At 47.3% G+C, this 12,495-nt stretch overlaps 1 protein-coding gene across 4 annotated transcripts in view; it reads left to right on the top strand.

Annotated features, from left to right (window-relative positions):
* BICD1 (BICD cargo adaptor 1) overlaps nucleotides 1–12,495 on the top strand; it is a 143,472-nt gene that overhangs the window by 111,662 nt on the left and 19,315 nt on the right. For 3 of the 4 annotated variants that reach the window (XM_054696268.1, XM_054696270.1, XM_054696269.1), the window contains exons 6-7: nucleotides 2,030–2,181; nucleotides 4,999–5,206. In XM_054696268.1, coding sequence (XP_054552243.1) covers nucleotides 2,030–2,181; nucleotides 4,999–5,206 — 360 coding nt within the window. Of the gene's footprint in view, nucleotides 1–2,029; nucleotides 2,182–4,998; nucleotides 5,317–6,206; nucleotides 6,401–12,495 lie in introns of all 4 variants that reach the window. The other variant, XM_054696267.1, reaches the window with a different exon arrangement.

The following is a 12,495-nucleotide window of genomic DNA, read 5'->3' as shown; positions in this document are numbered from 1 at the left end:
GCATCTTTTAATATAATCTAGGAGGTTCTTTTGTAGGCATAGTTATCTCCTGATGAAGTAAGCAAGTGTTTATGAAGTGTCATCCGTATACTAAACTTCATTAGATGCTAAAGATTCATAAAAGAGTAATACATGTCCCCTGCCTTCCAGAAGAGGGCTCACAGAGCCGGGGGGTGTCAGAATGGAAACAGATGATCCCAGTTCATGTCACACATGCTGTCATCAAGCTAGGGAACACTGAAGGCAGCCAAATGGCTAATGTTTTCTAGAAACATTAGAAGACGCTACACAGAAGAAATTATATGTGTTAGTCCTTAAAGAGTTGTTTTCCAGAAGAGGACGTTATCCTTCCAGCCTGAAAGAACAGTGAGTAGCAGGGCACAGAGGGGGATGATACATTCCAGGGATGGCTGTGAAGGTCTCTGACTACAAAGATATTTGTATTTGGAAAGTCAGCTTTAGGGGGGTGTGGAGGATGTGGACGGCAGAGGCCCGAAGACCTGCTAAGGTCATAGATGCTTAGAATGACTGACTTCTGAAAAAGCTGTGTGTAGTGTATGGACAAACAAACCTGCCAACAAAGCTGCACCCTCAGAGACATTTTTCATGCATAGTCAATGACCTTGTGCTTCTGTTCCAGGTCTTTTGCCAATCCTCCTGCTCCCCTCAGACAACTGAGCATGCGTCTCTGTGTAACAAACACATCACATGTTCACAACTGGAAGTTCACTCTCTCTTCTAAACGAATATGTGTCTAAACTTTTAACAAACAACTGCCATCCCTTCTCCCCCCTCTCCAGGTCACTTCCTGCATTCTGGATAATTTTTTGCATCTCTCATTTTCCTGAAGACCCCTGAGTCACAGCACCATGCACACATCAAAGTATTTTATAGGGTGGCTTTTCATTTTAACCTGGATTTGAATTCAGTCAAAACTAGGACTTTGGGATCAAGAAAATAACTAACGTCTCCTACCCCACCCCAGCATTGTCCTGATGGAAAGGGGATGTCATCTTTCTAGACGCTCGCACTTTGCATGAGAAAGTTGAAGCTGTCCTTTTCTGGCACAGAAAGAAATGTCAAAAAGCAATATTTCTTCCGGAGAAACCCCACTCATACTAAATCTTGTTTTTCATCCATAATGCACTGTTTCATTAGTGTCACATATTTTCACTTGCTCTGAAAGGTGCAGTTGACAGTTTGCAAAAATGCCATTCCCATCTGGCTTCCAGGTACGTTCCAGGAGCTACGGTCCCAGCAGGCAGCCCCCAGAGTACATCGACCTCATGCCTTGATGCTGCCTTTATTTTTTTGCTCCCTACTATGTGTGCTGTGTATCTTACTATGTGTTAGACTAGTTCTCAATTTGAAACACCATTCATTCCAAAAACTCTTAGGCATGTGAACATTCCAAAGTCACAGAAATACTTTAATTCATTTCATAGTTTGTCATGTCTGCTTTCTTAGATGGTGAGGAATTAAGTTTCGCTATAATTCATTGTTTTGAGGAAGCATATACAAAGACCCAGGCAGAGACTGGCTGTGGATTCACTGGCCATTAGACACAGGGGTGTAGGGTCTGCTACGAGAGCAATGGTCTGTCCACTGCAGGCCCAGAGAGCCCAGGGCACACAGGGTATTTGAACTTTATCATATTTCAGTGCAAACTGCTTCTTCGCTCACTTCTTGCTCACATTCTCCTTGGATCAGGCTGCCTCTTGGCTCCCTTCTGTCTGAAAGTCCCACTCACTGCCCTGCATTAAATATTCACTGACCTGCTCTCATTCCCTGAGCTCCTGCTCCCGACTGGGGTCTCAGCTGTTCTGGAGTAATTTCACCCTGATGGAGACTCACAGCACAGTTAGATGCTAAAGAGCCGGCCGGTGCCCAGAGTGCAGATGTGCGCCATCTGCAGCCAGACCAGCCTCTGCTTTGCCCGTGCAGCTGGAGGGTGCAGGTGGAGCTGGCCAGGCGGACTTGGGTGGGGTCTCCGGGATGACATTTAAGCACGGTGGTTTCTCTGTCCTAGACGGCAGAGGTAGCACTGGCGAATCTCAAGAACAAATATGAAAATGAAAAGGCCATGGTGACAGAAACGATGACGAAGCTGAGGAACGAACTGAAGGCTTTGAAAGAAGACGCCGCGACCTTCTCGTCCCTGAGAGCCATGTTTGCAACTAGGTAAGGCTGCCCCCTTTCCTGTCCCCCACCTGTCCCCACCCCTTTCTCCCTCTCTTCCCCTCCCACCCTCCCTGTCTCCCACCCCTTCCCCATCCTCCCACTCCCCCTCCCCCCTCCCCCATACTCCCCAACCCTAGCCCTTCCCCAACCCACCCCCAATTCTTCTGTGGCGCACTGTGTCTTCTGAGACCTGCGCTTACTAGCTGAACCTGCAGGAGTACGTGGGAGAGACTACAGGATGCTCTGGACAAGCCTGAAGCCTTTGCGTGGTTTTCCAGAGCCCCCTGCTGGACACGCTGGGTGCCCACACTCTCCCACAGAGAGCTCCTTCTGAGTTAGCATAATAGATGTTTTGTTCTAGAGTTTCTGTGCTCGAAAGAAGGAGACAAATGGCCTGCAGTAAGGAAAAACAACCCACTTCCTAACATAGCTAAGGGCAATCCCACTGACATTTATTTCTGTGACTAAAATGCATAAAAATGCTTGTTATCTGCCTGGTGGGGGAAAGGTGCCTATACAATGAAAATGAATATTCACCGTAGCAGCTAATTACTTAGGCTTTAATGCACTGTGACTTAAACTGTAATTTCTATAATGCAGTCACATGGCACCCAAATTCACAAATTTCACATTGCCCAGCTAATTAATGAACTAATTTGTTGTTACAGCCTCCCATTATGAAGCACTGCTGTATCTTGTTTTTAAAGTTTTTAAAAATGTATTGATTCCAAGTCTCCAAATCCTGACATTTCCAATAGAGTTTTGCAATCCGTTGATTTATTCTCACAATTATATGCCCAAAACATCCCTAACCCAGAACAGTTGTCTATCTTGTGTGACACGCACTTGAAGGAAAGTTCATGAAGCGTTACTACAGCTTTATTTGCACATCCAGTAAATATTTCCTTGGAGCTGGTGCTATAAATGTGGGAAACCAGCCCTGGGTGCTTGAGGAGCCCTGCATCTGTCCAGCTGTCTTCGTGTGTCAGAAGAGAAAAAGCGCAAGTTCATGCTAAGTGGCTGAGCCCCTGGACATGGGGATGAGACACCCTGGGGTGCAGAGAGCTTGGGGAGTAGAATTTGCATACCTCAGCCTGGCTAGGGGGCCAGGTGAGAGGGGAATGGCACCTTCCCCCTTCTTTGAGGAAGGAAAGCAGTCAGGTGTAGGGGAGAAAAACTTCCCTTACTCCCCTTCTGGGTTCTTTGGCTGGTCTAATAGTTACATTGATAAAAGACAGATTAACAAGAGAGGAGATTTTAATTTCATTCATACCGGGGTCCTAGAAATAGATCAACCAACAGAATGACCAATGTGTACATGTTAATACCTTTTTGACAAGGAAATAAATGGGTAAGGAACTGACAAGATACCTGGGCTTGGGTGCTCATCTCTGAGACAGTCGTGGGGTCTGAGTTCCGTCTCTCCATCTGCCCTCTGGTCCAGGCAGGGTATCTTTCATGGGGGTGATTCATCTCCTGTTTGCAAGGACACAGGATGGTCAAAGTAACTTTAATGCAGAACTGAGGCTACCAGAGGGGAAGGGGAGAGGCCCCAAGGGACTGTGGTGGATTAATTTGGGGGCCTTCATTGTGGGTGTGATATGAGGACACGAATCTGAACAGATAGATCACATATGGTATTATAAGTCAATATAAGAGCGGCAGCGTCCTGTGGGGGGTTGGCTCCGAAGTCCATCACGGGACGTCATGTAGAATCAGAATCGAACAGGTGCTGCAGAGGCTGTGGACAGCTTCGCAGCGCTGCGCTTAACTCACTGCACCACTGAGGAGGCCCTCCATAGATTGTTTTAAAAGATATTGTTATCTGACCAGTTGAAAGAAATCCAGGTCCTGAAATCCATATTGCATTTTAGTAAGCCCTGAATTTTCTGTTTTCTCTTGACATCCTCCTGGGTTTCTTGACCTTCAAGGTTATAGAAAACAGGGGTGCTTCTGGATGTAGGCTTCCTTACCATCTATGGTCTTCCTTTACATTCCTGCAAGATTTGTGCTCATTTCAGCTCCTACAGTCCATCTGCAATGAGGCTATAAAGTCAGTAATTGTCAGCTGGTGTGTGAAGTGTATTTGGCATTATTATCGTAGTCGCTAAGTACTCTGAGTAATCGTGTGACTGATTATTCCTTCCAAATATGAATGTGCTCAGGTCAGGCTGTTGCTGGGAAAGCAGATGCCTGAGCTCGGCCTCCTGCAGCTGCTGCAGCCCAAGCAGGGCTTCCTGCAGCCTCCTTTCTGTAGCAACCCCTGGGGTCTTGCTTTGCCCCAACTCCCTACTGCTTTCTTGTCTGCTGGCGACACCATTGACCATGCTCAGCTTCCTCCTCCAGGCAAACCCACCTCAGGGGAGGCAGTGGCAGCTGTGACCCAAACTGAAATGAAACCCATAAATATAAAGAAGGGGCTGTTTTCTTTATAAAGATTGTTATTGTTTTGCCCCCTCCAGGCAGACTGGCAGGGATGTCAGTCTTACTTTGTATACAAGAATACACTGTTACACAGTGTATTTTCTACAGTTACACAGTAGAAAAAGCTATGGTAACGTGACAGCCATGAACCTTACTGGGGACATTCTGCTGTTCCCCCAAAATAATGGAGCAGCTTCCCCTACCCTGCCCCCCTCACTCCATCCCAGGTGTTTAATGTCACTTACTAAGAGTGTCCCCAGTGACCGCCATTCTGCTCCAGGAAGACAGGGTTCTGAACACCTAAATCCCCACTCACTAGTCACTGGTCAGCTCCAGCTCCATTTTCCGCTCCACCAGGGTCTGCTCATGACCACCTTTCCGTTATGGTTCCAGATGCGACGAGTATGTCACACAGCTGGATGAGATGCAGAGACAGTTAGCTGCGGCAGAGGATGAGAAGAAGACTCTAAACTCTTTGTTGCGCATGGCGATCCAGCAAAAGCTCGCCCTGACCCAGCGGCTGGAGGACTTAGAGTTTGACCACGAGCAGTCCCGGCGCACCAAAGGCAAACTGGGAAAGAGCAAGATCGGCAGCCCTAAAGTAAGTGGGGAGGCGTCCATCACCGTGCCTACCGTAGCCGCGTGCCTCCTGCATAGCCAGGGCCCACAGACACCCAGCATGCGGGTCGGCAGTGGCGCTCAGAGGAAAAGGTACGCCCGCAGTGATCTCCGTGGCCGGGGCAGGGGCCGGCTGGCCGCGTCCTGCAAAGATGAATGTGTTCTCGTGGAGGATGGGGGAGAAAGCGGGAGCGGGTGGGCGCAGGGCTGTGACGGGGATGGTTTTACCTTCTGATCCCTGCGTTTATCAGTTCCTTTCTGTCCCCTGCACGCCAACTCTACCCCATCACAATGCCATTTTCAAGTGTTGGTCAGCGTCTCGGCTGCTCCTCATGTGTGTAATATAACGTGCCTGTCACCACCGCCAGCCTGCAAGACAGATCCTAAGAATGAATCTGTTTTATGGGGGGAGCTTTTTAAAATCCCTTGTAGCTCTGCTAATGGTGCTGCTCCACACCTTCCCAATATGGGCCAGGATACTACACGTTCTCTTAGGGGAACTGTCATCCCTGTTACCAAAACAACGGCTTCTGTAGCCTTCGGTCACGTGGGGTGGAGCCAATGTCGTCTTTTTTTCTCAGAAACAGGGTTTGTGCCTTTTCAGTTGGTATGTGGCTACTGCTCAAAGACACCACCTCTGAGTTTTTTAATAACTTGGTTTTGTAGTCTGTTTCCCGAGTCCTGGGTGTAGCATTATTTGCTTGTATTTTCGGTTAATGGTAGCATTTTTATTCTTAGGAGCCCTCAGTAAAGAACCAAGTAATATAAATATTTTACATTTGCCATTCTTTCTTCTGGTGGAGGATAGAGTCCCCAAGTAGGGCTGTGTCCTAGTGTGGAAACGAAACTGCCAAAAGCTTGATTGACATGTTAAAAAAAATGCAATGCCAGTATAAATAATGTTGTCACTGGTGAGGCTTTGAAAGGTAATTAAAGTAAAACTTTTTTGTTTCCTATATGTATTTTCTTGGATCTCCTGCAAGACAATTTTCACCTTCCCTTTGTGATCAGAGCCGTCCCAGGACGCCAGGGGCTTCCTACCTACAGAATTTATTAAGCGTTGCCCCTGGTCCCACCTCCACAGAGTCATTTCTTCTGAAGGGCCCCCCTTCCATGAGTGAATTCATCCAGGGGCACCGGCTCAGCAAGGAAAAAAGGTTAACCGTGGCTCCACCAGGTAAACATTTTTTCCTTGGGTGCATGTGATGCAAATGATAAGTTAAGTAGACAGCTCCCCCTCCTCTCACCCCTACACCTCCCCCGGCAAACTTCCACAATCCCCACATGAAGCACAGAGGACTCCCCCCTCCGCTTCCTACCTCCCTGTTCTCAGCCAGGGGGCATCCCTCAAGCAGCCAGGATGGAGGGGGAGCTGGTGGGAACGGGCAGATGAAGGGAAGCCAGACACAGGTGCGATCAGGACACTCTCCAGGGGCCTGTTTGCAGCTTGGCAGCTCACAGCAGCTCATCCTGGTCAAAGCTCATCATTCTGTTCTGATCACGTGTAATGTAATTTCTGTAAAGAGAGCCATCTTCATAAAAAGCCTCTTGGGCTGATTTCCTTTTGTAGCGACTCAGAACATCCCCTCAGTCATCACACAGGAAGTGGCAGTAATGTCCTCTCAGATCCTCCCCAGGAGCACTCGGGTCCGAGTCCATCGTGCTCATGGCGTGCACACCCCGCTGGCTGCTGCTGACCTATGTGCGCACCATTGAGTCCAGCTTCCCTGCTCTTCTTTCTTCTTTTTCTTTTCTTTTCCAATTTTGCTCCTGAAGAGGCCTCCATTGGAAATGTAACTTGGGCAAATAAGGAGCATCCTTTCTGACAAATCCCTGCATGCTAAGTAGCGATCAGAGGTGGCACACGGGAAGCCCATGAAACAGCTCAGCCCAAGGGAAGCTATTATTTGGCTACCACAAGGAGCAAAAAAAAATTAAGATTAATTAAAAATTAGTTGTTGACTGCTAGAAGTTCAGATATTTCACATGAACATCGAGATTTCTGGCCTCCCTGGAGTGGTTTAGAGTATCTGGCAGCCCTGGGGAGCTGTGTTCACACCTGTCAGCAGCTGCTGGAGCTGTGGGAATAGATGTTGCTGTTAATTGGGGTGAGCTTTGAGTTTGCCACAGTCCCCCTCACTCCCTAGTGAGAGTTGTGCTCATTTCTCCCAGCCTCTGGCCTCTGCTGCAGCATTTGAATTTGCCACCTTGGCCAAAAATTTTGTTTTTTTAATTCACTTCAATTTATCTTCTACCTACTTTCCTTCAATTTTACCTTAATTCCTTTTTGGAAACCTCAGCCTTTGGCTCTCTAATACTTTCCTTATCCGATTAGTGGATCAGCCTACTGATTGGGATCAAAAGATGTGATATGGAAATTTATGTGCATATTCAACACCCTACAAATGTTTGGGGAAATAGGGAGCAATAATGAGTTGGAGGAGCATAATAGCCAAAATGGGGCCTCCTTGGTGGCCTAGGGATTAAGTCTCAGCGCTATCACCACAACAGCCTGAGTTCAATCCCCAGTCAGGGAGCTGACCCATCTAGGGCACAGCAGACCTCTCCTGTGTTGCCCAGTGCTCCCCGCAGCAGTAGATTTCAGTAAATCCACCTGTTCTGCGCCCTACTCTGTCTCTTGTGAATCCTCTCACATCTGCTCCTCTGGCCTTCACCCCAGTTCTTCAGTGCAAATATAAATAAAATCTTTTTTAAAAATAGCCAAATTGTACATAAAAAAAGCCAACACCTCTGCTAGATGTTTCTACTCTCGTCACTCACTTGCTCTTGTATGGACTCTTTTAAAGCTGCCCCAAAGGATCTTTGAGTCCCCAGAGGATAATAATTTGTCAAGGCACCATGCCCTTAAGCATACAAACCCTTTATGCCAACCGGATTTACAGCATCTAGAACAGAAATGGTGTAATGAATAAAAAACCCAACTATTTAATAAGGTGACATATCACTGTGATTGGAAGTCAATAATAAACAGAAACCACCACTGTCTTCATGTTGGCTGTCACCGTGGCTCCTTATTTCCATGGATACACCGTCATCACATTGTGGAAACCATTCGCATTGCTTCACAGACCTTCCCATGTCACCCCTGTTGTCATTTTCATTGTTAAAGGTGGCTGCAGCCTAAGTTTTGTTTCCGGTGTTGTCTTCACACCAAGCTCGGCTTCCCAACTGCTGACACCGATTTCTATCGTTTGCAATGTTCTAGGATGCTACCAGGACACCCTTGCGCCGTCAGCATCTCATGTAGTCACCTCCTTCCCAGGAGTGAGATTCCTGGGTTAAAAGTGTGAACGAACATCTTTATGGCTTTTGATCCCTTTTGATGTTGCTGTCTAAAAGGGTGTGTCAGTGTACAAGAGCCCCATTTTCACACGCTAAGGATCTTTCTACAGCTTTGTACTCACTGCGTTTTGCAACTCTGATGCTAGTAGTATTATGTTCTTTTCAATTCTTCCACTTTAAATAATGGAAGTGCCATTGGCCTTAGAAATGGTCACTGTACTCAAGATTACAGATGTAAAGAGTGAACCTAGATTCACCACTAGGCTAGAGGTTCACTTTAATGATGACTTATTATATTGATGGCTTCATCATTAAAAAATGGTTATATTTTTTAACCATTGGAGGTTAAAATAATAAGAGGAGGGTAAGCAAAACTGTCATTGCAGCCTGAGGGATTTTCAATTTTATGTCATGGAATTGCCTAGATTAGCCCTTCATAAATTCTTCAATCCATCTGACCACATTTTCTAGAATGTTCTGGTTAAATGAGGTACTATAGAAGCCACTACCCACCCCTGTCAGACAGACTGTGGCTTGTAGAAATGCTTGTACCACCGACTATAGATCATTTTTTGTAGTGCTGAACTATATTGGACAAGTTATATTAAATGTTATCTGTGATGGTTTTATTTAAACTGCCATATATATCCTGTCCCAGGTTTGATGCAAAAAATACCTTAAACCCACAGGAAGTAGATTTTATGAGCGTTTTTTTAATCCATGAGTTTTGTACAAGTTATTGATTAATTTAATGTTTATTGACTGATAATATTGTTTCATCAGTTTAAAAAGGTAATTAATTCATTGTTAATTTTTCCATGTTTTATGATAAGCATTTTTAATATATATTTTTAGGTGATTTAGGTAATTTTTTAAAATAAGGAAACATTGGTTCACATCCTTGTTTGTGTAGAAGTACAGGGGTCTTTCTCTGGGGGTGTCACCACACCCCACCCACCTCCAAGGCAACATAGGTTTTGATTGTTTTTCTGAGAATCACTGTAGTGATTAAATCACTAAAAATGAGGTTTCTTTCATTGAGTTTGGATCCTTTGGTTCAGGAGTTGAGAGAAAAATAAATCTCATTAAAAATTTTGAAACATAGAACAGAAACAATCCTTTACCGTATGGAAGAGGTATTTTCAAATAACATTTCATTTTTATAAGACAGTCAGGAAAACCCCATCTTCTTCAAGGCACAACTTTTCCATTTCTGCAGAACCAACCATCACTGTACTGATGGACTTAAGGCTAGACCCACCTTGTGGAGGAAGATTCTGGCACATGCCCTTTGACTTTGGCTCATTCCCTGCCCCCCAGGCCCTGAAGGTCCAGTTTCTAATCAAGGCCTCTTGCATCCTGTCCCAGCTCCTACTGCAGCTGCCCCCGCTGCGTTGACCAGGGACGGGGTTGTGCATCTTCAAGGGTCTTGTCACTGCGGTGATACTTTATCTGGAAACCTTAACTGCACTGACCTATATAACAATAATAAAACATGACCATTATGACCAGTAATTAAAATCGACCTACCAGAATATGTAAGAGGCATATGCAATTCATAGTATGAAATATTATTTCTACACGAAGACCTGCCTGGGTTTTTTGTATAAGACAAATGAGAAAATTTCGAATTGGCAAGAGCCAGTTGGCGCGCTCTTCTGGAAGTAACGGTCCGAACCCTTTGCTGGCCGCACTGAGCTGGCCTCCCCTCTGTGGGTGCCTCCCACCCTCCCTAATCACCTTTCCTGGCCCCCCTTTCCTTTCACTGCCGCCCTTACTTGTCATGACATCGGGACATTTTCTTTTTTTTTTTTTTTTTTTTTAAGATTTATTTATTTATTTATACAAGCACTGGGTACAGTCAGAACCACAGGAGGGTGAGAGAATTCACCAGAGCCAGAGCAGGGAGCAGAGCAGGCAGAAGGAACAAAGTACACTGCTGAGGGGAGCAGCGGGCGGCAGGAGAGGTCTGCAGGCCATGTGGGACCCTCCTCTGATGGCCGGGGAGTAGCCGGGGATCGAACCGGCGCTGCAGAAGCTGTGGGCAGCTTCGCAACCCAGCGCTCAACCACTGTGCCACCACGGAGGCCCGACATCGGGACATTTTCTGTGACAGTTTAGATTTTACTCATTTATAGAGCCGCCCACAGAAACTTGTTAACCCGGGGCGTGTCATCTCCCACCAGATGCCTTGTCAGCTGTGGACTGTCCCATTTCCTGATCGCACACCTTGCGTATGTGGCCAGTCTTTTTCTTTTTCTATTAGTCCGGATGCATTTTACATGAAAATATATAATACCCGCAAGTTTCTTTCCATTTCTTTCAGGATGTCCCCAAGTAGCAATTCATTTTGGCTGGAGCTCTGAGTGTAGGATGATCTTGAGTTGGAAAGTGTCGAGATAACAGTGCTGCCAGGAGCGGCATGGGATCCTGTCCACCCACCCCTGTAAGGACAGACACCTGACTGAAAACTGAAAAGCACAAGAATTGATCGATTGCCCCGATAGCCGTATATTTGCTTTGTTTAGATAAATACCAACATCCTCCCATTTAGTGGACAGTTTTGATTTGCATCCAGATATCGTATTTCATACACAAATACCTTGGGGTCTTAGGGTCTTTTGCCTCTTGCCAAGGGGCTCAGTGTCAGGTGTGCATGTCTTGAGCTCGTGCACAGAAATGCATGGCAATCATGAGGTTTCCTGTCCCATGTCTCCCAGGCAGGACCAAGCAGCCTCTTCCCTGCACACAGCTCTCAGTTTGGCCTCATTTGCATTCCTCTGTGAGTCCGGCTGTTCCTCTGGGATAGGAGCCCTCCTTCCTTGGTCTTTCCGTCCCCAGGAACCTGCCCTGAACCTATCTGCAGTGGCCCGACTTGCTGCGTAATCGGTGCCAGTCACAGCATTTTACACCAAGTGGACATGTGGGGGCGGCATGACTTACTCACATAGGCTCCTGGTGTGGGGGATCATCAAGGGCGTGTTTCAGGTTTGGCTTAAAGTTGGTGATGGATGACGTCCGCATGGCAGTTGCCTTTGGGGTTTTTTCAAGTCACTCAGCAGCACTGTCCAGGCCATTCAGTGCAGCCTGCTTGGCTGGTCTGTCTGTCCTGCCCTCACTGCAACCACCTGGCAACTTATACTATAAAACCCTTTGATGAGGAGGCTTTTCCTAGAATGTTCTTTCCAAGTGTAGTTTTCAAAAGGGCTGTTTCTGGCTACCACGAATACTAAGAAAACGTCACAATGGGCCTGCCTGGCCTTGGTGCTCTACAGGCCTGGACGGCGGCTGGGCTCCTGGATGTCTGGCTGGCCAGGAGCATGGACAGGCAGGAGACACTGACCATCAACAGAGGCCACCCTCCATGCCTGCAGCTCATGCCATCTGCCTCCCTAATGAGACTTGTAGGCAAATCCATTGAAATGTCTCCACTTGGTTGAGTCTAGTCCTTACCCAGGAAGAGGGAACTCCTGATTCAGTGCACAGAACAGACTCTGCAGCCCATTCACAGCGGCCTTGTGTCAGAGCCGAGCAGATTGCAGGCCAGCAGGCATGTTCCAGGCCCATGCAGAGCCCTCACAAAGAGCGCCTCCTCAAAACTGCCGGGACCTGGGGCCGGTGAGCATGGCAGTGTTGCTGCCCTCGATGTGGGGGGCGCCGACATGCTCAGAAGCGCCTCTCTGGGGCCATCGACCTGGCAGCCAACCAGCCCTTCCCAGGGTGCCGAGAAACACCGGGGAAGCCTGGACTCCAGGCTCCGGGTCTGCTGAGTACCAGGCAGGGGGCGGCATGGTGGGACACCCCGGGGCTGTGGTCCTCACTGACTTCACGGCTTCCTAGCTCCCTGACACTGGGACCACTTAACATGATCTAGAAATTAAATATGCACAGCTAGTGCACCAGGTGAGACTCCCGGGAGCCCCCCGCACCCCCACACGCACCCATGGCTGAAAGTGGAGGGGAGAAGGG

This window comes from Talpa occidentalis, unplaced genomic scaffold (assembly GCF_014898055.3).
Source record: "Talpa occidentalis isolate TD23 unplaced genomic scaffold, MPIMG_talOcc4v2.1 talOcc4.16, whole genome shotgun sequence".
Taxonomy (NCBI): domain Eukaryota; kingdom Metazoa; phylum Chordata; class Mammalia; order Eulipotyphla; family Talpidae; genus Talpa; species Talpa occidentalis.
Note: the sequence above shows the minus strand (reverse complement) of the source record. Positions and strands in the feature narration are given on the sequence as shown.